A 24564-nucleotide genomic window follows, 5' to 3' on the forward strand; every position below is an offset into this window, starting at 1 on the left:
GATGTTTCAGTGGCAGGGACTAGGAGACTAGTCAGGATCGAGGGAAAGATTAAAGCGCAAAGTACAGAGATCCTTGATGAAAACATGCTCTAGAGCGCTCAGGACATCAGACTGGGGTGAAGGTTCACCTTCCAACAGCACAACAACCTGAAGTAAATTATTATTTTATTTATTAAATTTAACGTTTAATACATTTGCAAACATTTCTAAAACCCAGTTTTTGCTTTGTCATTTTGGGGTATTGTGTCGATAGAGATTTTTTTTATACTCAGTTTCAGAATAAGGCAATGTGGGTAGAGCTCAACAAATCACTCAGAATCAAATAAATATGCAGAAGTTAAAATGGGATGTACTCGAGCTGAGTTAGACAAATTTCCACTTGAAGAATAATTTAATGACAGAACGGTTAAGGTGTAACTCAAAAGCTTTATCTCCCATCCAAGAACAGTGTCACAATCAAAATATTATATCATTCAAAAATGTATGCCCAGTGAAACATGTTACCAAATGTTTAATTCAATCACTTCAAACAGTTTAACAGAAACAAATAAAGTAGTTATGTTATTCCCACATTGGCAGATACTCCCATATTTAGGCTCGACTGAATGTTCAAAACCAACCCCTGCCCCTATTGGACAATGTGTTAGGTGTAGTTGGACAGTAAGTCAGTCATCTGTATGTTTAAACAAGTGAAAATGAGACATTTGGTAGAATAAAGACAGTAATTTGAACTATACAGCTTTCAAAAACAGTTGTTTCACAGATGGACAGACATGGCTGTCTCACCTAAACACAAATCTAAAAAGGTTAATCATTTAAAAATGAAATGCACTCATCCAGAACCTGATTCTATACAAGACATACTCAGGTTTGGACTGAGTTCAGACTGTCAGACACTCACTTTCTCTCAGCGGTCCTGGAGCGGCTGAAAAATAAAATAAAAAGTTGTCAGAAACAAGAATAACTTGCACAATGCATTACTACAATCCATAGGCCTAAAAAACACAAGCCTATATTGGAAGACGCATGTCAATACACAGACGCCAGTGAACACGCACACACATTTACCTCCGAGACCTTGAGAAGGATTTTGAAGGTTTATGGTTCCTGTCTCTGGAGATAGACCTCTCTCTTCTTCGGTCTCTTGACAGAGACCTAGAGAAGAACAAGTTAGTGTTTCCAATGTACTGACATTTATTCAGATATCTCTCAGGACTATTACATTTGAAGAACTGTCACTTGAAACTAGACAGCCCCAATTAGTATCAACAATGTGAGAACCATGTGTACTAGGGGTGTAACGGTACACGTAGTGAGGAAGCTCAGTCAACCCTGTGAACCTGAATACAGAAAATAAACACTGCATTGTAGGCCTGTGCACCTCGAGTAAATATCTATGGCTTACGTTAACTAGACCCTATGGGGCTTCCCAAGCTGCGCAGCGGTATAAGGCACTGCATCGCAGTGCTTGAAGCGTCACTACAGACCTGGGTTTGATCCCAGGATGTCACAACCGTGAGTTCCATAGGGCAGCACACAATTGCCCAGCGTCATCCGGGTTAGGGGAGGGTTTGGCCAGGGGTGGGTATTACTTGGTTCATTGCACTCTATCGACTCCTTGTGGCGGGCCGGGTGCCTCTAGGCTGACTTCAGTCATCAGCTGAACTGTGTTTTCTGCGACACATTGGTGCGGCTGGCTTCCGGGTTAAGCAAACATTGTGTTAAGTGCGGTTTGGCGGGTCATGTTTCGGAGAACGCATGGTTCGACCGTCGCCTCTCCCGAGCCCGTTGGGGAATTGCAGCAATGAGACAAGATCGTAATTGGATAAGGCCAGACGGATTACCAGGACGTGTACTGCGAGCATGCGCTGACCAACTGGCAAATGTCTTCACTGATATTTTCAACCTCTCCCTGTCCGAGTCTAGTACCAACATGTTTTAAGCAGACCACCATAGTCCTTGTGCCCAAGAACACTAAGGTAACCTGCCTAAATGACTACCAACCCGTAGCACTCACATCTGTAGCCATGAGGTGCTTTGAAAGGCTAGTCATGGCTCACATCAACACCATTATCCCAGAAACCCACTCCAATTTGCATACCACCCCAACAGATCCACAGATGAGTGCAATAGAGATTGTATCCACACTGCCCTTTCCCACCTGGACAAAAGGAACACCTATGTTAGAATGCTATTCATTGACTACAGCTCAGCATTCAACACCACAGTACCCTCAAAGCGCAACAATAAGCTAAGGACCTTAGGACTAACCACCTCCCTCTGCAAGTGGATCCTAGACTTCCTGACGGGCCACCCCCAGGTGGTAAGGGTAGGCAACAACACATCTGCCATGCTGATCCTCACAACAGGGGCGTGTTCTCAGTCCCTTCCTATACGCCCTGTTCACCCACAACTGCACAGCCAGGCACGACTCCAACACCGTTGGATGACAACAGCGGTAGGCCTGATTACCGACAACAACGAGACAGCCTATAGGGAGGTGGTCAGAGACCTGGTCGTGTGGTTCCAGGACAACAACAACCTCTTCCTCAACGTGATCAAGACAAAATGAGATGATTGTGGACTACAGGAAAAGGAGGACCGAGCACACACCCACTCATCAACAGGGCTGTAGTGGAGCAGGTTGAGAGCGTCAAGTTCCTTTGTATCCACATCAACAAACTAACATGGTCCAAGCACACCAAGACAGTCGTGAAGAACCTATTCCCTTCCAGGAGACCGATTTTTTTTTGGCACGGGTCCTCAGATACTAAAAAGGTTCTACAGCTGCACCATCGAGAGCATCCTGACTGGTTGCATCACTGATTGGTATGGCAACTGCTCGGCATCCGACCGCAAGGCACTACAGAGGGTAGTGCGTACGGCCCAGTTTATCACTGGAGCCAAGCTTCCTGCCATCCAGAACATCCACAGCAGGCGGTGTCAGAGGAAGGCCCTAAAAATTGTCAAAGACTCCAGCCACCCTAGTCAGACTGCACAGCAAGCAGTACCGGAACACCATGGCTAGGTCCAAGAGGCTTCTAAACAGCTTCTACCCCCATGCCATAATACTCCTGAACAGCTAATCAAATAGTTACCCAGACTATTTGCATTCCCCCCCTTTAACACCACTGCTACTCTCATCTATGCATAGTCACTTTAACCTTTATTTAAAAAAAATAAACCATTTATTTTAATGGATAAAAATGTTAACAATGATCTATACTATATTTCTAATGCTGTAAATGACTATTGTAGCTGGAAACAGATTTTTTATGGAATATCTACATAGGCATAGAGGCCCATTATCAGCAACCATCACTCCTGTGTTCCAATGGCACGTTGTGTTAGCTAACCCTAGTTTATAATTTTAAATGTCTAATCGATCATTAGAAAACCCTTTTGCAATTATGTTAGCACAGCTGAAAACTGTTGTGCTGATTAAAGAAGCAATAAAATTGGCCTTTAGACTAGTTGAGTATCTGGAGCATCAGAATTTGTGGGTTCGATTACTGGCTCAAAATGGCCAGAAACAAATAACTTTCTTCTAAAACTGTAAATGAGAACTTGTTCAACTGGCCTACCCGGTGAAATAAATAAATAAATATATATATTAAACTTGTCAGTCTATTATTCAGAGAAATTAAGGATATTCATGTGAGAAATTGCCAAGAAACTGAAGGTCTCGTACAGCGCTGTGTACTATTCCCTTCAAAGAACACCGCAAACTGTCTAACCAGAATAGTGGGAGGCCCCAGTGCACAACTGAGAAAGAGGACAAGTACATTAGTGTCTAGTTTGAGAAACAGACGCCTCTCACGTCCTCAACTGGCAGCTTCATTAAATAGTACAGGCAAAACACCAGTCTCAACGTCAGTGAAAAGGCGATGTTGGGATGCTGGCATTCTAGGCAGAGTTCCTCTGTCCAGTGTCTGTTCTTTTGCCCATCTTAATATTGTATTTTTATTGGCCAGTCTGAGATATGGCTTTTTCTTTGCAACTCTGCCTAGAATGCCAGCATCCCGGGGTCGCCTCTTCACTGTTGACGTTGAGACTGGTGTTTTGCGGGTACTATTTAAATTAAGCTGCCAGTTGAGGACTTGTGAGGCGTCTGTTTCTCAAACTAGGTAGGCCAGTTGAGAACAAGTTCTCATTTAGTTTCAGAATAAAGTATTTTTCTGACCATTTTGAGCCTGGAATCAAACCTAAAAATGCTGATGCTCCAGATACTCAAGTCTAAAAGGCCAGTTTTATTGCTTCTTTAAATCAGAACAGTTTTCAGCTGTGCTAACATAATTGCAAAAGGGTTTTCTAATGCTCAATTAGCCTTTTTAAAATGAAACTAGACACTAGCTCTGTCAGGAGGAATGGGCCAAAATACCCCCAACTTATTGTGGGAAGCTTGTGGAAGGCTACCTGAAACATTTGACCCAAATTAAACCATTTAAAAAGGCAATGCTAACAAATACTAATTGAGTTAATGTAAACTTCTGACCAACCGGGAATGTGATTAAAGAAAAAAGCTGAAATAAATAACTACTATTATTCTAACATTTCACATTCTTAAAATGAAGTGGTGATCCTAACTGACCGAAGACAGGGAATTTTTACTAGGGTTAAATGTCAGGAATTGTGAAAAACCGAGTTTAAATGTAGTTGTCTAAGGTGTATGTAAACTTCCAAATTCAAATGTAAGAATTTCATTATAAGTCTACCCCTGTTGTATTCGGCGCATGTTACTAATAAAATGTGGTATTCTGGGTTGTGATTGTGCTTTCATCAGGCATTACAGGACTCATGATCATGCATGTAAATAAGAAATAGCACCACTTTGAAGTTTATTAAATAAACATTTACTACAGAAACTGTTGGCATTTAATTTTTCCGCTGTACCGAAACAACCCATGGGGTCATGGTTCTGGTGTACTGTTACACCCCTAATCTGTACTAGACTGATCTACTATTGGGTACAGATATTTATATTTGTGAGGAAAACTAGTTAGTTACCACAACACTGATTACGTTGTAGGCTGGGGTAAAGAGGCACTTAGGCTCACCTGCTGCGACTGCGGCTGAAGCTCCTCCTCCTAGGAGAGCTGGAGGTGGATGGAACAGGAAAAAAACATTTAATACAGTGCATAAAGGCATCACCTCCAATCAAATATGGCATTCCTTATCCCTGAAGAAACACCATTCCAATCATTTAACAATACCACACAGCCTTCCTCTTTCTGCAGACAGATCAGAATAGGACATCCTCTCTGCACCCCTGCTAGAGGACAGAATGCTTGGACAACCAACTGAGGTCAAAATGAGACCTCTTATAAAACCAAGTGAGAATGAATTAGAGAGAACATTTTTAAGTACAGGTATGCAGACTTAAGCTACATACTGTACTGTTTTGTTGCATAGATGGACATAGGGCACATTAGCAATATTGGACCTCATACAGTTCATGCTAACCAGGGCAGCTCCAAGACCACAGAACTTTTGAGTTTAAGGATAAAAGCTTTTCATTTATGATCTATGGGAGGGAGATTCAAGATTCTTATTATTGTACTCACAAGTTGATGTTTGAAACTAAATTCAAATGACAATTTCCATGACCGCCAATTTCATACCATCAAGCAGCTGTAAAACCAAACCTGTGGTAAGCATGACACTACAAAAAGCAGGAGAAAAGGAACTTACTATTTTTTCAGGTTTGGACACAAGATAGAAATGACGCAAGGAAGCCAGACTGATGGCGAGGGAGGTAGAATTTGCAGAGAGGATTTGCCACAAGTTGCAAGTGTTGGAGATATGAAGTTGGTTGGCTGGAGGAGGTACAGTAGTTGTAGATTTTCCCTGTCTTTTTGGGGTTAGCCGAGGGCTGCTGTGCTGCTTGTAGGTAGTTGTGTTGATAATTGGGGAAAGGACTTAAAATCGCTGATTGGTCAGAATTGTGAGGTGGGCTGCGACGATGCCGATCGGGTTAAGGTTGGAGGAGGCTGAGAGCTGCATGCTCAGGAACCAATAGGCTGGAACATGACTGGCCATGCCTGGGTCATGTGACACGGCACCAGCCAAGCTGATTGGGTGGGGCACGGTGCTGGCGCTGGTCAGTGGTCACATGATGCTGTAAGAGGACTAGTTGACTGTCTGAGAGGGTGGTGAGAAGAGGGATGGTGATGACTCTGCAACGGGGTTTATTTTTATTAATATAAGATAGAAAAAAAATCGAACTGAGAAAAGTGAAACAAAACCAACATCCATATAGTAATCAAATGATCAAACAAGTGCCCCCTTTATTGAAATTTGTTCCAATTATCTAAAATGTAATTTCAAAAATGTATTGCCTAGATCTAAACAAATGATGCCTGAATTAAGCTTTTCAAAAACACCTAAATTGTCACTATTAAAAGGGGACCCAATCCCTGTGATGAATAAATTGACATTTCTCAGCTCTGATTGTGTCCATAGTAAAAAAAAGTTCTAACGCATCACAGCACTAACGAACCTACAGTGCGGGATCGTGTGTTAGGTCCAATCATTTAAATTATAGTACATATGGAACAGTTGGAAGTGAGGGAGATGTGATGGAAGGGCTTGGGGTTGACTGGCAAGGTAGGTGATAAACACTTGTAGGACTACATGTTAAAAGTGGGTGAGAATAAGTGTAGGTGAGAGGTGATGTATTATACCGGCGTCTGACAGGCGGGCTCCCACGGCGCCTGCTGCTGTAGTCTTCACGTCCAGTGCGACGGCTCCAGGAGGGAGGAGGTCCACGGCTCCTCGAGCGTTTCTCCCCATTGGACAATTCAACTCTCACTCTGCAGCCACACAGCGTCCTGTTCACATGGAGCAATAGCAGAATCACAAGTTAAACTGGAATACACTTTCAATGTTTGTATGTCATGAGCTATGACCCAAATAATCAAGTGAATATCCCCTTGAGGCCTACCGTCCATCCAGTTCTCTCACAGCATCGGTTGCATCTCTGGGATCCTCAAACTCGACAAAGGCAAAGCCTGGGGGGTTCCTGGCCACCCACACACTCCGCAAAGGGCCATAGTACCCAAACGCCCTCTCCAACTCAGTCTTGTTTCCACTGTTGCCCAAATTCCCTACATACACCTTGCAATCCAGAGGACAATCTCTGAGATGAGCAGGTTCTGAGAGTGAAAGGTTAAAGAGGAAAATTAAATAATCTAGATGAGATCCAGTCATGCACAATTACATTAATATATTATGAAATCCATATATCGTGATTTGTGACAACGCTGTTAGTGCCAAGCAGTTCTTTTAATTTTCAGATCAGGAGACCGGAAAAGACGATGGATGCATAGCTAATTACCTCCCATCTCGACGGATCCTGGTTTCCTTTGAAGAGTTGACGAAATAATAAATCCAACTGGAACAAAAAAAAGGGAGTCTTGATTAGTTAGCTAGGTACCGGACAAATTATAGTGCTTAGCCAACGTTAGCTAATATTAACATTAGGTTTCGACATTGCTACTTTCCTAAAAAAAAGTGCATGGTTACATGCATTTAATAATTACAGACAGTAAAAAAATATGATAAAAAACGACTTTATTAATTGTATCACTCTAGTTAGTCAATGATGTTCATTGTTAGTTTCCATTAGTTAGCAGCCACATTAGCCGTGGAGGCTCATCGGGGTTAGCAAGCTAGCTAGCTAGCTGGCTTTTGTTAACGGTTCAATTTAACTGAAGATAAACTATTTTACAGTGCATGTTACTAAATCTTAAATTGTTTTCATTCCCAGTTCCATGAATCGAAATGTTACCAGTTATGTATTGACCAAAGTCTCCGATTACAGCTCCGAATAATTTTTGCTAGCAGCAGAAGAAGTCCACAAGGCATTCGAAAATGGCGTTGACCGGAAATAAATAATGTTACTAGCCAGTTTGTGGCATAAATATTAGAGAAAGGCCTCTTCCAGCAGACTGTCGACCAATCGCGTTGACGTTGTCATGCTGCGTCACGCGGTTTCTAAACTAATCGTCACCTTCTCAGTGTAAGGGAATGAGTCGAGAAACCTGCCCGTTTCCCTCAAAAGTACGTACTGTCACGATTCCAAAGCTATATGATAGTACAGCGAACACGTTAATTATCTCACACGTCGGAAAATATGTGTAATGTTGTACTTCTTGTTGACAAAATTCATACTAATGTTGGGTTTTCGAGCTAGCGCCCAATTGACTCCCATTCACTACTTGAAGGAGAGCTTTCTTTGCCTCATAGTCGCCCACAAATGTACTATCAATTCAAGGGCTTTATTGGCATGGGAAACAAATGTTAACATTGCCGAAGCAAGTGAAGAAGGTAATAAACAAAAGTGAAATAAACAATAAAAATTAACAGTAAACATTACACTCACAGAAATTCCAAAAGAATAAAGACATTTCAAATGTCATATTATGTATATATACACATAATATAGCCCATTGACGATGCATGAGCAACGTACACAATGGAGTTTTCCCATTTCCTCAAAAGTATATCTGCTGGGGTTAGTAAAGAAAGTGCTCTACCCCTAGCCTATCGCCGTCTACTGGAGTGGAGTAGTATGGCTATACCGTCTCTGGTATGACTACATGAACAAGTATTTTTTTCTTCAATAAAAAGCGGTGTAGAGAGACCAATGATGTATACTGAGCAAAAATTGTAACGCGACATGTAAAGTGTTGGTCCCATGTTTCATCAGCTGAAATGAAATATCCCATAAATGTTCCATATGCACAAAAAGCTTATTTCTCTAAAATGTTGTGCACAAATCTGTTTACATCCATGTTGGTAAGCATTTATCATTTACCAAGGTAATCCATCTACCTGACAGGTGTGGCATATCAAGAAGCTAATTAAACAACATGATCATAACACAGATACACCTTGTGCTGGGGACCAAAAAACAAAATTTTGTCACACAACACAATGCCACAGATGTCTCAAGTTTTAAGGGACCGTGCAATTGGCATGCTGACTGCAGGAATGTCCACCAGAGTGGTTTCCAGAGAATTGAATGTTAATTTCTCTACCATAAGCCGCCACCTCCAACGTCATTTTAGGGAATTTGGCAATTTGTCCAACTGGCCTCACAACCACATGTAACCACGCCAGCCCAATTGACTGATTTCCTTCTATTACAGGGTATGTTATGTAGAATACATTAGTATTGTTTATCCAGCATTTATGACAGGGTTTCCCAAACTCGGTCCTGCAATTTATGCTTTGGTCACAAATACGAGTATGGGATAAGTCAACAGCATTATTTGGGTATGAGTTAACAGAATATGGATTTTTAAAAGTGCGATTTTCACTGAACAGTTATTTTAACACAGTAATATGAGATTATATTTGATAATGCAAATTATAAACCGGGTAGTTTGGGTCCTGGATGTCGATAGGCTGAAACAGCATTTCAGCCATGTGTATATCAGACAATATATATCTGGTATGACCCAACAATACTTGTTAACTTTTCTATTTATGTTGGTAACCAGTTTATAATAGCAATAAGGCACCTTGGGGGTTTGTGGTATATGGCCAATAAACTACCAAGTGAGTGCACACATAGTGGGTATCATACTGGCAATAAATTGTGTCTACTTTCACACCTGAATTGCAATTCAATGTTTACAGAGGAAACACTGCAATGTTTTCTCAGAGGGACTAAGCCTCACACCAAAAGGCCTTTCTCAGCTTACAATGTAATGGCTATAAAATAGAACAAGGCAACCATAAACATGTCATCCCCCACGAATGATGGAGCACCCCCCCTTGGGCCATTTAGTGACAATTATTCTAATTTATGATGGGTGGATTAATGACAGAGAGAAACAAACAATCAAGTGTTGCTGTTACTATAATTCCACCCTTGGTCCAATTAGTGTAATTTTATAAATGCCTGATGTTGACGGCAAGAAGCATCATTCATCCACGATTCGTCAATATGGGAAAACGACAGGATATATGCTTGTTCAAAGTTTGGTGGGGGACAAAAGGTCAACTTTTCAGAAAATCTAATGTTCAGAGTTTATAGGTCCTTATGGGAAAGTTGTTTCTCATGAGGGACTCCATTTGCTGTATGTACAACATGTAATGACTGTAGCTCAAACGGGACAGGAGATACGCTTGTTCAAAGTCTGGAATTTAAGTTGATTACTATAGACGCCCCTTGGGCCAATCAGTGTAATTTTGTAAATGCAGAATCTCGATGGCAAGACGCATCATTCAACCAAGTTTTGTCAAAATCGGGTCAGCAGTGTCTTAGATATAACTTGTGACGGACGTATTAACATATGGACGGAGACAGATCCATAGGAGTCATGGAATCCCAACAAGCGTCACCACTTGTAGCCTATAGGCTTTGGTTAAGTTCAGACTGTTTGACCTAGTTTCTAATTACAAACATTCCTCTGTCTTTGCCTTCCAATAAAACATATTCCCTTTCTTCTTTTCACTCATCCCCCTTTCCTACAGCCAGGTCCCTCCGTCTAACTTATTTAAACCACAAACATGGTGCTTAGCTTTGCCCTATTCATTAAAAAAACAGGGCTTAGTAGTTGACTCTGGCCCCCAGCTCAGAGCTCTAAGCTTTGAGATAATATCTAACGGAATGTATGAATTAGAGCACAGCGCGGTTCAGCCAGACGACTTCCATGTTCCTCAACTATCACCCCCTCTGACCCCCGGAGGCCAAAAGTCCACAGCTAAAAAGGATTAGGACAGGAGATTAAATTTATGGGGTTGCATAACACACATGCCTCGCTAACAAACAAAGAGCATTATGTTGCTCAGCTTTTATTTTGTTGCGGTGTTCATGTTTGAGTGAGAGTGCACTAGGCAACTTTTCTCACTATGAGCTAACAAAATCCAACAAAATGTCTTGTGTCTGTAGTTCAAATGGTTTGTTGTTTTCGTTGTTGTTGCTCTTCTTCGCCTGTGACACAGAATTCTCTTTTAGCTTAAATAAAACATCTTATTTTTTTCTTCCGACCACTCAGGGTAGTGTTTTTCAATCAGATTAGTGCAGCACATTCTGTTCTGTTTCACTTCCTGATGACTCGGTATCCTTGCATGAACCCGCCCTCGTACTTGCAGTTACAACACACACACACACACACACACACACACACACACACACACACACACACACACACACACACACACACACACACACACACACACACACACTCTCTCTCTCTTTCTGATAATAGTGGCATTGAATTCTAGAGTCTGTTTGGAGGAGAATATATATTATTTTCAGAACAAGGACTGTTTTTCCGGAAGATAAGCAAAATGATAGTTCAGCAATAATACAATAATTCCTTAAAATCTAAAAAACAAGTATAATTACACTTTTGTATAAATACATATACTACCATTCAAAAGTTTGGGGTCACTTAGACATTTCCCTGTTTTTGAAAACTTTTATTTTGTCCATTAAAATAACATCAAATTGATCAGAAATACAGTGTAGACATTGTTAATGTTGTAAATGACTATTGTAGGTGGAAACGGCTGATATTTTATAGAATATCTACATAGGTGTACAGAGGCCTAATATACCACGAACGTATACGACAAACCCCCAAGGTGTCACGCCCTGACCTTTGAGATCTTTATTATTCTCTATGTTTAGTTAGGTCAGGGTGTGACTCAGGTGGGAAATTCTATGTCTTCTGTTTCTTTGTTTTTGGCCGAGTGTGGTTCCCAATCAGAGGCAGCTGTCTATCATACTTAGGCAGCCCTTTTCCCACCATTAGGTTGTGGGATCTTGTTTTCTGTTTAGTGTCTGAGCCTGACAGAACTGTGCGCTTTCGTTTTTTGACTTTGTTATTTTGTTTGGTGTCATCAATAAAGTTAAGATGTACGCCTACCACGCTGGTCTCCTACCAACGAGAGCTGTTACACAAGGTGCCTTATTGCTATTATAAACTGGTTACCAACATAAATAGAAAAGTTAACAAGTATTGTTCAACTTTTGAACGGTAGTGTATATATTCACAATTGCACATACTAAAAAATACAAAATGCTGTGTTGGGAAAAAACAACCAAACACCCCAGAACTATGTGAGCATCAAAGTCATTTTTTGGAATGAGTTCTGGTGAGCAATGCGCAATGTCACCATTTGTGTATAGGTGTAGTGTTAGTAACCTTTATTTAACTAGGCAAGTCAGTTAAGAACAAATTCTTATTTACAATGACGGCCTACACCGGCCAAATCCAGACAATGATGGGCCAATTGTGAGCAGCCCTATGGGACTCGCCGGTTGTGATACAGCCTGGATACCTAGGAAACTAAACCAGCAGTAGGCATTGCAAAACAAAAACAGGACAGGGGAAATAAAGCACTTTATTGGACTGACTAATGCCCTGACTCCTTTTACCTGAGGGATATGAAACAGATCAAGTATAGCCCTTAGAATTAGGCTTTCCTGATGTTACCTAGTCCAGTAAATTGTTGAATGTGTCCTAGTAGAGCAACAGCAACAGAACATGATCATGCTCAATTAACTTACTTTCCAACATATGAAGAGACAGTGACTATGATGGATGGGGAAATCTTGCAGAAATAGTGCCAGAGGATTATGATTAATACTCATAATAAATTATATCAAACTTTTTATTTATTTTTAATCAGAAACCTCAATGTGCTCATAATAGGATAGCATGTAGCCTAGTGGTTCCTCATGAAACTAGAACAATAAAAAAAACATTTTCACTAAATGTAATCCTTTGGTGGAAGGATTGTCAACATATATTTGATATTATATATTAAAGCATAATTGAGAAATAATGAATTGAAGATGGAATATTTGTGACATTTTGGCCTTACCCATGCCTTCTTTAATAGCTCAGAATCCCCCATACGATTGTCAAACCTTTGCCTGCCGACAGTATTAGCACCTCTGAAAAGTGTCGGCAGTCAATCCATTTTGTGTTCACACAGCAAAGACCAAAGTCATCAGCCACTCAGCCTTGTTAATATACTCCAAACCAGAAGGTGGCAGTAGCGTTGTTTGGCAATTGCATGTCTGAGTGTGTTGCTTAGTTTATGGTCTGTTGCTATTTTGTTGAAAGCCCTTATTGATACTAGCCAGATGGCCACAGCTAGGGCTGTTATGGTGACCTTATTACTGCTACACCAGCAGTCAGGAGTCATGACCGCAGTCAAATTCCATGTGACCATTGGGTCATGGTAACTAGGCTTCTCCAAAACTGTGCTCTGATGCCTCTGAAGGTCATTAGTAGCCTACCAAACTTGCTAATGGCCAGTCACCAATGATCACTATGACATCAATGCAAATACAATCGAAAATCTAATCAAAATCTTCATGAGAGCCCTGGCATTCAGAGTTTGAGTGGAATAGGATCGATTACCTGTTGTGCAGCGAAAGCCAGCTCCTCATAGCTGGCTGATGCATGTAATAAATAAGTGCAACATTTAGATAGGCTATGCTATGCAATTGCGTGAGAAAACAGTTTTGATGACCTCTATCGAAAAGAGGAGGATCCCATGAGCTTTCTATAGGCTAGGCCTATAGAGGAGCCTACTGGCTGGCATGAAAATTAACCGTGGGAAAATAGTCCTCCATTTGCTATTCAAGTGCATATAGAAGGCGTGTTTTTTTTAACCCTGTTCTGACAGGTGTATGATACTGGCACATTCTAAATCAAAACAAATTTCACACATATTATTTAGTATATGCAAATACAAGACAGTGCAAATCATAGTCGCATGCATCATGTAGCTTAACCCATAGGCCTACAGTTGAAGTCGGAAGTTTACATACACTTAGGTTGGAGACATTAAAACTAGTTCTTCAACCACTCCACAAATTTCTTGTTAACAAACTATAGTTTCGGCAAGTCGGTTAGGACATTTACTTTGTGTAATTTGTTCAATAATCGTTTACAGACCGATTATTTCACTTATAATTCACTATCACAATTCCAGTGGGTCAGAAGTTTACATACTGTCACGCCCTGACCTTAGTTATCTTTGTTTTCTTTAGTATTTTGGTTAGGTCAGGCTGTGACGAGGGTGGTTTGTTCGTTTTGTTCGTGTTTATATGTCTATGGTTGCCTGAATTGGTTCTCAATCAGTGGCAGCTGTTTATCGTTGTCTCTGATTGGGGACCATATTTAGGTAGCCATATTCCTTGGGTATTTTGTGGGTTCTTGGTCAATGTTTAGTTGCCTGTCTGCGTCATGGTAAGTTTTGATAGTTTGTTCAGTGTTTTTTCTTTTATTATAGAAGAATGTACGCTTACTACGCTGCGCCTTGGTCTCCTCTATACACCGAGCGTGACACATACACTAAGTTGACTGTGCCTTTAAACAGCTTGGAAAATTCCAGAATGTATGTAATGGCTTTAGAAGTTTCTGATAGGCTAATTGACATAATTGGAGTCAATTTGAAGTGTACCTGTGGATGTATTTCAAGGCCTACCTTCAAAATCATTGCATCTTTGCTTGACATCATGGGAAAATCAAAAGAAATCAGCCAAGACCTCATAAAAAAAATTGTAGACCTCCACAAGTCTGGTTCATCCTTGGGAGCAATATCCAAACGCCTGAAGGTGACACGTTCATCTGTACAAACAATAGTATGCAAGTATAAACACCATGAGACCACGCAGCCGTCATACAGCTCAGGAAGGAGGCGCGTTATGTCTCCTAGAGATGAACGTACTTTCTGACTCTCTTCTCTGTATACATCAATAATGTCGCTCTTGCTGCTGGTGATTCTCTGATCAACCTCTACGCAGACGACACCATTCTGTATACCTCTGGACCTTCTTTGGACACTGTTAACTAACTTGCAGATGAGCTTCAATGCCATACAACTCTCCTTCCATGGCCTCCAATTGCTCTTAAATGCAAGTAAAACTAAATGCATGCTATTCAACCGATCGCTGCCCGCACCTGCCCAGCATCACTACTCTGGACGGTTCTGACTTAGAATATGTGGACAACTACAAATACCTAGGTGTCTGGTTAGACTAAACTTTCCTTCCAGACTCGCATTAAGCATCTCCAGGCCTTATTTAATAAATCTAGAATCGGCTTCCTATTTCGCAACAAAGTATTCTTCACTCATGCTGCCAAACATACCTTCGTAAAACTGACCAGCCTACTGATCCTCGACTTTGGCGATGTCATTTACAAAACAGCCTCAAACGCTCTACTCAAAGTGGATGCAGTCTATCACAGTGCCATCTGTTTTGTCACCAAAGCCCCATATACTACCCACCACTGCGACCTGTACGCTCTCGTTGGCTGGCCCTCACTTCATACTCGACGCCAAACCCACTGGCTCCAGGTCATCTACAAGTCTCTGCTAGGTAAAGCCCCGCATTATCTCAGCTCACTGGTCACCATAGCAGCACCCACCCTTAGCACGTGCTCCAGCAGGTAGATCTCATTGGTCACCCCCAAAGCCAATTCTTCCTTTGGCACATAAGCATGTGCTTATGTGCCAAAGGTCGGTTCTCTGATGCCAATGACTGGTTCCAGTTCTCTGCTGCCAATGACTGGAACAAACTGCAAAAATCACTGAAGCTGGAGACTCACTTTCTCCTGACTCTGAAAAACACCAAAAGAAAGATGCCCAGGGTACCTGCTCATCTGCGTGAACGTGCATGCTTAGGCATGCTGCAAGGAGGCATGAGGACTGCAGATGTGGCCAGGGCAATAAATTGCCATGTCTGTACTGTGAGACGCCTAAGATAGCTCTACAGGGAGACAGGACGGACAGCTGATCGTCCTCGCAGCGGCAGACCACGTGTAACAACACATGCACAGGATCTGTACGTCCGAACATCACACCCGCGGGACAGGTACAGGATAGCAACAACAACTGCCTGAGTTACACCAGGAACGCACAATCCCTCCATCAGTGCTGACTGTCTGAAATAGGCTGAGAGAGACTGGACTGAGGGCTTGTAGGCCTATTGTAAGGCAGGTCCTCACCAGACAGCACCAGCAACAACGTCGTCTATGGGCACAAACCCACCGTTTGTTGGACCAGACAGGACTGGCAAAAAGTACTGTTCACTGACGACTCGCGGTTTTGTCACACAAGATGTGATGGTCGAATTTGTGTTTATCATCGAAGGAATGAGCTTTACACCGAGGCCTGTACTCTGGAGCGGGATTGAGGTGGAGGGTCCGTCATGGTCTGGGGCGATGTGCCACAGCATCATCGGACTAAGCTTGTTGTCATTGCAGGCAATCTCAATGCTGTGCGTTACAGGGAAGACATCCTCCTCTGACTTCATCTGTATATATTCAGATCATGTGACCACTTAGATTGCACACAGGTGGACTTTATTTAACTAATTATGTGACTTCTGAAGGTAATTGGTTGCACCAGATCTTATTTAGTTGCTTCATAGCAAAGGGGGTAAATGCATGTGCACGCACCACTTCATTTTTTCCTTATTTTTTGTTGTTGAAAGAAGTTGTTTTCACTTCACCAATTTGGACTATTTTGTATATGTCCATTTACATGAAATCCAAATAAAAATTATTTAAATTACAGGTTGTAATGCAACAAAATAGGAAAAACGCCAAGGGGAATGAATACTTTTGGCACTGTAGCTTATATATTTGACATATATTTAGCCTTTATATTTCATCCATACTGAGGCCTAGGTCTATAAGGCCTAGGCCATAGCCTAAACGTATGTTTTGGGCTAACCTCCTCATCATTGTTTCAATTTGCCTAAATGCTGATAAGCAGGACCCTAAGGATCAACAAAATATCAGTCTAATATGGAAAAATGAGAATCAATCACTATGTTCCTCAAGTATTATAACAACATGTCTTAACCAATGTTTTAAAAACATATGTCTTTTAGATGAATTGCCTTACACTATCTTTTAGGAAAACCCACAGAATAGAGCCCATTACCAGAGAGAACTCCAATACATTATTAGAAGTGAAATCAGTAGGCTGTTTGAGGAACTACAGAATGACCTGTGATTCAACTGTAACTGGCAGAGGACATTTGTTGCTAGTTTATACTGCATGTATGTCATGTAGGTAAATTATAGTGTATATCATGTCAGGTGTTTCTCAACTAGGCTATATAATCCAAATAAACATAAAAATATCAGGTGTGATTTTAAAGGTATATATCACCTTCATAATTTGTGAATCTTGTCTTTGGGAGTTAAAAACATATATATGGTCCTGCCAATGTGCCAAAATCAACTCCAGTTCTCAGTGAAATAGGAAGTTGAGGATGTGTATATTGTCTAAGTATAGGATTCCAGTTGCTATAATCCACAGGCAGTTCTTTGTTTGCCTCGGGGCACTCTGAACAAGAACATTTCCAATTGAATTCGGACCCGCAGCCACTCCGAAAAATAAATTCATAGTATAGTTTCTGTGATGGTTTACAAAGGGAGGAAAATGGCACCTCACTATACTATGAATTGATATGCCTAGAGCTAAATAACATACCTCCATGCTTTCAAGTAACAGTTGAACAACAATAGAAATCAAAACTGTGTGGTGTTCAGAGATAGGTGGGAGGGGTTGAGTGGAGGTGAAGGATGGGACTAAAAACAAACAAAAGATAACTATTGTAAAATATACTGTGTCCATAAAATGTATATTGTATGTATAACCTGGAAGTAGAAGCCTAAGTGTTGTCCATTAGTTTACTCCAATTAGGGGAGGGGTGGCAGGGTTAGGGGTAAAATAATAAAGTAAAAGAAAAAAGAAGAGAAAAAAATATTTTATATATATATATATATATATATATATATATATATATATATATATATATATATATATATATATATATATATATATGGGGTATTGGAAATGATGCAGACAATTACTTTGAAGGAAGCCACAATCTTTTTGCAATATTAAAGGTGATCTACCACTCTAAAAAAAGTGTACATCAATTGAGAGTGAAATTCTTGCACATGATAATGCTATAAGGCCTCACACCCCTGCCGTTGCCAAAGGTCAATGAGCTGCTATCCTGCTGCTTGGAGTTTAGCCTACATACACATCGCTTTCCCTATCAGATTCATGTCATGGGAATTTTATAAAATACAAAATAACACACAGTAATTCCCCTACATGACAAATTGACCCTTTCATAAGAGTTTTGTTTCACTTTGTAACCATTGGTCAGTTAATCACATTACATTGTCATTTGAATATGATGTAGTTACTGTGTTATTCGTGCTAATAGTGCTATTTAAACTCAATACACAATTCAGCAATGCCAGTATAATTTAGCTTAATTCTACACTGGTAGTGATGAAAGCCAGTAGTGTAGTGGAGGGTATACACGGTATACCCACTTATTTTTCCATGGGCATTGCGTATACTCACTTCTTAATCTCCACTGATACGTACCAAAATAGTGTAGTGGAAGTATAGACAGTTTCAATTTATACATCTGGATGAACCGATCAGAATGTTTAGCTTAAAATGTTGATAAACTATTTCTTCACATTTTAAGTGCAGAAATGTACAGACGGCGGTAGGCCTTCGTGTGAATGTTCCAAAATGCAACAACTATCATGGCTAGGATAATGCTTTTGGCTGCTAGGTGGCGCACAATTGGGTGGCGCACAATTGGCCCAGCGTCGTCCCGGTTTGGCTGGTGTAGGCCGTCATTGTAAATAAGAATTTACAGTGCCTTGCAAAAGTATTCATCCCCCTCTGTGTTTTTTTTCCTATTTTGTTGCATTACAACTTGTAATTTAAATGGATTTTAATTTGGATTTCATGTAATGGACAGACACAAAATAGTCCAAATTGGTGAAGTGAAATGAAAAAAATTACTTGTTTAAAAAAAATTACGGAAAAGTGGTGCGTGCATATGTATTCACCCCCTTTGCTAGGAAGCTAAATAAGATCTGGTGCAACCAATTACCTTCAGAAGTCACATAATGAGTTAGATTGCACACAGGTGGAGTTTATTTAAGTCTCGCATGATCTCAATATATACAGATGAAGTCGGAAGTTTACATACACTTAGGTCACCAGCAAAGCACCTCCACATTATACCTCTCCCTCCATGCTTCACGGTGGGAATCATACATGCAGAGATCATCTGTTCACCTACTCTGCATCTCACAAAGATACACAAAGATACTTCTGGTTGCAGCAATTCGACCATGAAGGCCTGTTTCACGCAGTCTCCTCTGAACAGTTGATGTTGAGATGTGTCTGTGCAGAGATGTTACTTGAACTCTGCATTTATTTGGCTGCATTTATTTGGGCTGCAATCTGAGGTGCAGTTAACTCTAATGAACTTATCCTATTCAAATAGGACTTATCTTCTCTATACCACCCCTACCTTGTCACAACACAACTGATTGGCTTAAACGCATTAAGAAGGAAAGAAATTCCACAAATTAACTTTTAACAAGGCACACCTGTTAATTGAAATGCATTCCAGGTGACTACCTCATGAAGCTGGTTGAGAGAATACCAAGATGTGTTATTTCATAGTTTTGATTAGTGATGCACTGATATAAAATTTTTGGCCGATACCGATATCCGATATGTTCCTTGCCAAATAAAACGATACCGATATTTAAAATATTTGCAGCCTTTTAGGCATTCTAGTACAATTAAATAGTTAACACACACACAGATGTACGCAGCGGTCTAAGGCACTGCATCTCAGTGCACGAGGCATCACTACAGTCCTTGGTTCGAATCCAGGCTGTTTCACATCCGGCTGTGATTGGGAGTCCCATAGGGAAATTTTCCAGATTGACTGACATTCATGTCTTAAAGTAATGATGGACTGTCATTTCTCCTTGTTTATTTGAGATGTTTTTGCCATAATATGGACTTGATCTTTTACCAAATAGGTCTATCATCTGTATACAACCCCTACCTTTTCACAACACAACTGACTGGCTCAAACACATTAAGAAGGAAAGAAATTCCACAAATAGAATTTTAACAAGGCACACCTATCAAAGCACAAGGCGAGACCCACATTCAGACACAGGAGGCAGATGGTTGGAGTCTTACAATGTTTTTTAATCCAAAGGGGTAGGCAAAGAGAATGGTCATGGACAGGCAAAAAGGTCAAAACCAGAACACAGTCGAGAGTGGCAGACAGGCTCTCGTGGTCAAGGCAGGCAGAATGGTCAGGCAGGCGGGTACAAAGTAGAGAAACTGGCAAGGGTCATAACCGGGAGGACTAGGAAAAGGAGAATGCAAAAAGCAGGAAAAGGGAAAAAACGCTGGTTTACTTGGAATCATACAAGATGAACTGGCACAAAGAGGCAGGAAACACAGGGATAAATACACTGGGGAAAATAAGCGACACCAGGAGGGGTTGGAGACAATCACAAGAACAGGTGAAACAGATCAGGGCGTGACGACACCTGTTCATTGAAATGCATTCTAGGTGACTACCTCATGAAGCTGGTTGAGAGAATTCCAAAGGTGTGCCTAGGTGTCATCAAGGAAAAGGGTGGCTTCTTTGAAGAATCTCAAATATAAAATGTATTTTGATTTGTTAAACACTTTGTTACTCCATGATTCCATATTAGCTATTTCATAGTTTTGATGTCTTCACTACTATTCTACAATGTAGAAAATAGTACAAATAAAGCAAAACCCTTGAAGGAGTAGATGTGTCCAAACTTTTGACTGGTACCGTAAGTATTCAGACCCTTTGCTATGAGTGTCGAAATTGAGCTCCGGTGCATCCTTTGTCCATTGATCACCCATGAGATGTTTCTACAACATGATTGGAGTCCACCTGTGGTAAATTCAATTGATTGGACATGATTTGGAAAGGCACACACCTGTCTATATAAGGTTCCACATTTGACAGTTCATGTCAGAGCAAAAACCAATCCATGAGGTCAAAGGAATTGTCCGTAGAGCTCTGAGACAGGATTGTGTCAAGGCACAGATTTGGGGAAGGGTACCAAGACTCTTCCTAGAGCTGTCTGCCCGGCCAAACTGAGCAATCGCGGGAGAATGGCCTTGGTCAGGAAGGTGACCAAGAACCAGATGGTTACTCTGACAGAGCTCTGGAGTTCCTCTGTGGAGATGGAAGAACCTTTTCAGAAGGACAACCATCTCTGCAGCACTCCACCAATCAGGCCTTTATGGTAGAGTGGCCAGACGGAAGCCACTCCTTAGTAAAAGGCACATGACAGCCCGCTTGGAGTTTGCCAAAAGGCACGTATTGACCATGAGAAACAAGATTATCTGGTCTAATGAAACCAAGTTTGAACTCTTTGGCCTGAATGCCAAGCGTCACATCTGGAGGAAACCTGGCACCATCCCTATGTTGAAGCATGGTGGTGGCAGCATCATGCTGTGGGGAAGTTTTTCAGCTGCAAAAAAATGGGAGACTAGTCAGGATCGAGGGAAAGATGAACAGAGAAAAGTACAGAGAGATCCTTGATGAAAACCTGCTCCAGAGTGCTCAGGACCTCAGACTGGGGCGAAGGTTCACCTTCCAACAGGACAACGACCCTAAGCACACAGCCAAGACAACACAGGAGTGGCTTCGGGACAAGTCTCTGAATGTCCTTGAGTGTCCCAGCCAGAGCCCGGAATTGAACCCGATCGAACATCTCTGGAGAGACCTGAAAATGGCTGTGCATCCAACCTGACAGACCTTGAGAGGATCTGCAGAGAAAAATGTGAGAAAATCCCCAAATACAGGTGTGCCAAGCTTGTAGCATCATACCCAAGAAGACTCAAAGCTGTAATCGCTGCCAACAGTGCTTCAACAAAGTACTGAGTAAACGGTCTGAATACTTATGTATATGTGATATTTCAGGTTTATTTTTTGCTTTGTCATTGTTTTTGCTTTGTCATTTTGGGGTATTGTGTGTAGATTGATGAGGGGAAAACAACTATTTAATCAATTTTAGAATAATGCTGTACATAAAAAATGTGGAAAAAGCCAAGGTGTCTCTGTACTTTCTGAATGCACTGTATAGGTTAAATCCCCCCAAGTATTGAAAGGTTGTTCACACAGGCCTACCTGAAATAGATACAATATACTGCATGTAATTGAGTAGGTATTCATTGACAAGAACCAAAGTTAATGTACACAACACAGGGAACACAGTGACATCTACTGATCTAATTTCCAACTTGGCACTTATGAGGTACATGATGGAATATATCATAAACTAATATAACAGAATTGTCCTGCTCCTTGAGGACTTGGTCTACTTCCAAAAACAGATGTATATGTCAGCCTCCTTGTACAACACAGAAGGAAGTGTAAATATAGATGTTATTCACACTCATGGCTGCTCAAGTGTAATAGCTTAAGAACTTATGTTGTTGATAGTTAATTTGAAAAAGAAAATGCCCATTACAAGCATTTAATGCATTGCATGTAGTATGTATGTTTTACAATGTGTAATTGTATCCATTTCATAGGCCATTACAGTAGGCTTATACTACATGTAATCCTTACTGATGACAACCTATAGGATTGGTGGTATTTTGTGACCTGAAAGCTTAAGTAACATACATCATGTCCCTGAGAGAGCTATTGAGCATGATTTGATAGCGTCAATGTGTATCCTTGAAATATAAGAAAAACATCAACAACATACACTAGCATAAAGGCCTAGTTTTTAGCCTAGGGCCTATAACATATTGTGCATTAGGCTACACCACACTTGGTAAATCTGCCAATCTTGGTTTATGAAACAAAAATAGGACTAAATGATTGGAGCACTGAGGTAAACTAACTAGAAACGTTATATATTGTTCATATATTATTCATATTTTGGCATGTTTTATTGTTATTAGTCCAAAACATGGTCTACACAAAGGCCCTTGATTATGAGGCCTAAATATATGACTGGATTCTGCTTTTATAAAAAAATAAAAATGAGTCTAAAAATAACCCCCCCCCCCCAAATACATTTTCAATCTGTCGAATTTTATAATAAATGTCTCGTGCTTGATTAATCAAATTAATTGTGGCTGACAATCAATGCTCCAAATAGCCTGCTTGTTGTTATGATGATTAAGATGTGAAAATTACTATTTAAATACTATTCACCCCCCCCCCCCCAAAAAAAATGTTTGAATTTAGCCAACATAGCAAACTGAATGACATTTAATTCCACATCTCATTATTAACCTAGGCAGCCAGTGTGTTACTTGATACATTATTGCATTCAATATGGCGTAGCCTAACTATCTGTCCTCCAGTAAAGCATTGAACACTTCTGAAACGCAAAGTTCATCTGTGTACTTACTGTTCCGTTTATTGGAGCTGAGCTGTTCTCGAGGACAGAGTGAGTACACTGCTGTACAGGCTGTTCCTGGTAATTGCGCTGCGCTGCGCGAGCTGCGACGGCGCTCGGAACAGAACGGGTTACAGGGTCAGGGTGTCTGCTAGAACAGTGTGTCCTCATCAGAGCGCAGCTTCAGTACTACCGGAACATTGTGTTACTTTCTGGCTACTTTCCAAGGCCTGTTCGTATTTTTTTACACTAAACCGCCCTCCCCTCGTAGTTCCCTCCGCCTTCTTCCTAGTGTCATTTCAATTCTCCTCTCCTTAGGGCTCACACTCGCGTTTTGATCTTCACTAATGTCGGGGGTTTTGAGTGTAAACAACTGCCGGCAGAACATTCAGTACCCTGTTTTGTTATGAGAGGGCGGGTTTGAAATCAGCAGCATAGCGTGCTTACTTGCGTTGCAGAGCTAGCGGGGATATACCGGCTGAAGTTAGCACGAAAGCAGCACACGAGCAATCAAAAGAGAGAAAAGACAAAAGATAAATAGGTAAGTTACAGCTTTATTTCTTTGTCTTGTATGGACATAGGATAACTGGTTTGCTGTCTTCTGAATGGCTTTATTGGGCATATTTTATCTAGCGAGACCAATGAGTATTGAGTTACATTGTATACAATTGTAGCCTAGTGTTGAATATACAATTGAAGCCTCAGAATAAGATGAAAAAGTAGATAATAAGCAATATGTTTTTAATAAGTCCAGTTTTTAAAACATGATTCCGGTAATTTGGCTAATGTGTAGAATCAGTGTTCAGTGCAATTAAGTTCTGTTCTATGGTTCTTTTCCAGATACATGTAGGCTAGATCTCATGCTCATGTTCTAGTCATTAATTTATCACGTGTCAAGGTTTTTAATGCGAGTGAGATGAATTTACATCCATTGAAGGCTGTAATCCAATGCTATTATAACCGATTTACTATTTTCTTTCTTTCTCACTCTCTCTTCACACACACACACACACACACACACACACACACACAGCGAGAGAGAATAATATATCAATTACAATTTCTATTTAATTCAAGGAAAATCTATAATTTACCTAAAATGAATATTTAGCCCTATTTCTTATTATAGGCTTATTACATATAGTTTAAGAAATAGCAATATAGCATTCTTTGTATGCTAGATGTTTACATTTATTCAACATGTTTCTCCAGAACTGTTGCTTATGCAGTGAAGCATAGTATAATAGGTGTGACCATTGTTAAAAACAGTATGATTTTATCCAATCATTGTTTCAGTCTAATTACTGACTGGAAG

The 24564-nt window shown here is 40.6% G+C and overlaps 2 protein-coding genes across 7 annotated transcripts in view; one reads left to right on the top strand and one right to left on the bottom strand.

Moving 5' to 3' along the window:
• Window positions 1-372: 372 nt before the first annotated feature.
• LOC109891275 (serine/arginine-rich splicing factor 3-like) lies at window positions 373-23410 on the bottom strand. 5 transcript variants are annotated; one of them, XR_004210079.1, is made up of 8 exons: window positions 7790-7922; window positions 7337-7393; window positions 6944-7154; window positions 6684-6830; window positions 5692-6176; window positions 5058-5096; window positions 1069-1155; window positions 373-925 (listed from the first exon to the last, which is right to left on the bottom strand). XR_004210079.1 is itself a non-coding variant. In XM_020483691.2 (7 exons), the coding sequence occupies exons 2-7, from the start codon at window positions 7341-7343 to the stop codon at window positions 898-900; spliced, it is 519 nt and encodes a 172-aa protein (XP_020339280.1). In that variant the 5' UTR covers window positions 7344-7393; window positions 7790-8092; the 3' UTR covers window positions 373-897. The 5 variants fall into 5 exon arrangements, 2 of the variants coding, with proteins under 2 accessions (XP_020339280.1, XP_020339281.1); XR_004210077.1 differs by having other exon boundaries at window positions 5058-6176; XM_020483691.2 differs by lacking the exon at window positions 5692-6176 and having other exon boundaries at window positions 7790-8092.
• The window catches only part of fkbp5 (FKBP prolyl isomerase 5), a 44340-nt gene continuing 43163 nt past the window's right edge, over window positions 23388-24564 (top strand). Inside the window, exon 1 of one of the 2 annotated variants that reach the window (XM_020483689.2) lies at window positions 23388-23790. The gene's annotated coding sequence lies outside the window, so the exon portion shown is untranslated. The remainder of the gene's footprint in view (window positions 23791-24564) is intronic. The other variant, XM_020483690.2, reaches the window with a different exon arrangement.

The sequence above is a fragment of the Oncorhynchus kisutch genome, linkage group LG5, assembly GCF_002021735.2.
Source record: "Oncorhynchus kisutch isolate 150728-3 linkage group LG5, Okis_V2, whole genome shotgun sequence".
NCBI classification, from domain to species: Eukaryota; Metazoa; Chordata; class Actinopteri; order Salmoniformes; family Salmonidae; genus Oncorhynchus; species Oncorhynchus kisutch.

Excerpts from the sequence above, each read along its gene's own strand:
- LOC109891275 (XM_020483691.2), bottom strand. Across the intron at positions 6,831-6,943 it reads GTGAGAGAACTGGATGGACG|GACGCTGTGTGGCTGCAGAG; the intron begins GTAGGCCTCAAG and ends CCATGTGAACAG. Across the intron at positions 926-1,068 it reads TCCTTCTCAAGGTCTCGGAG|CCGCTCCAGGACCGCTGAGA; the intron begins GTAAATGTGTGT and ends TTTATTTTTCAG.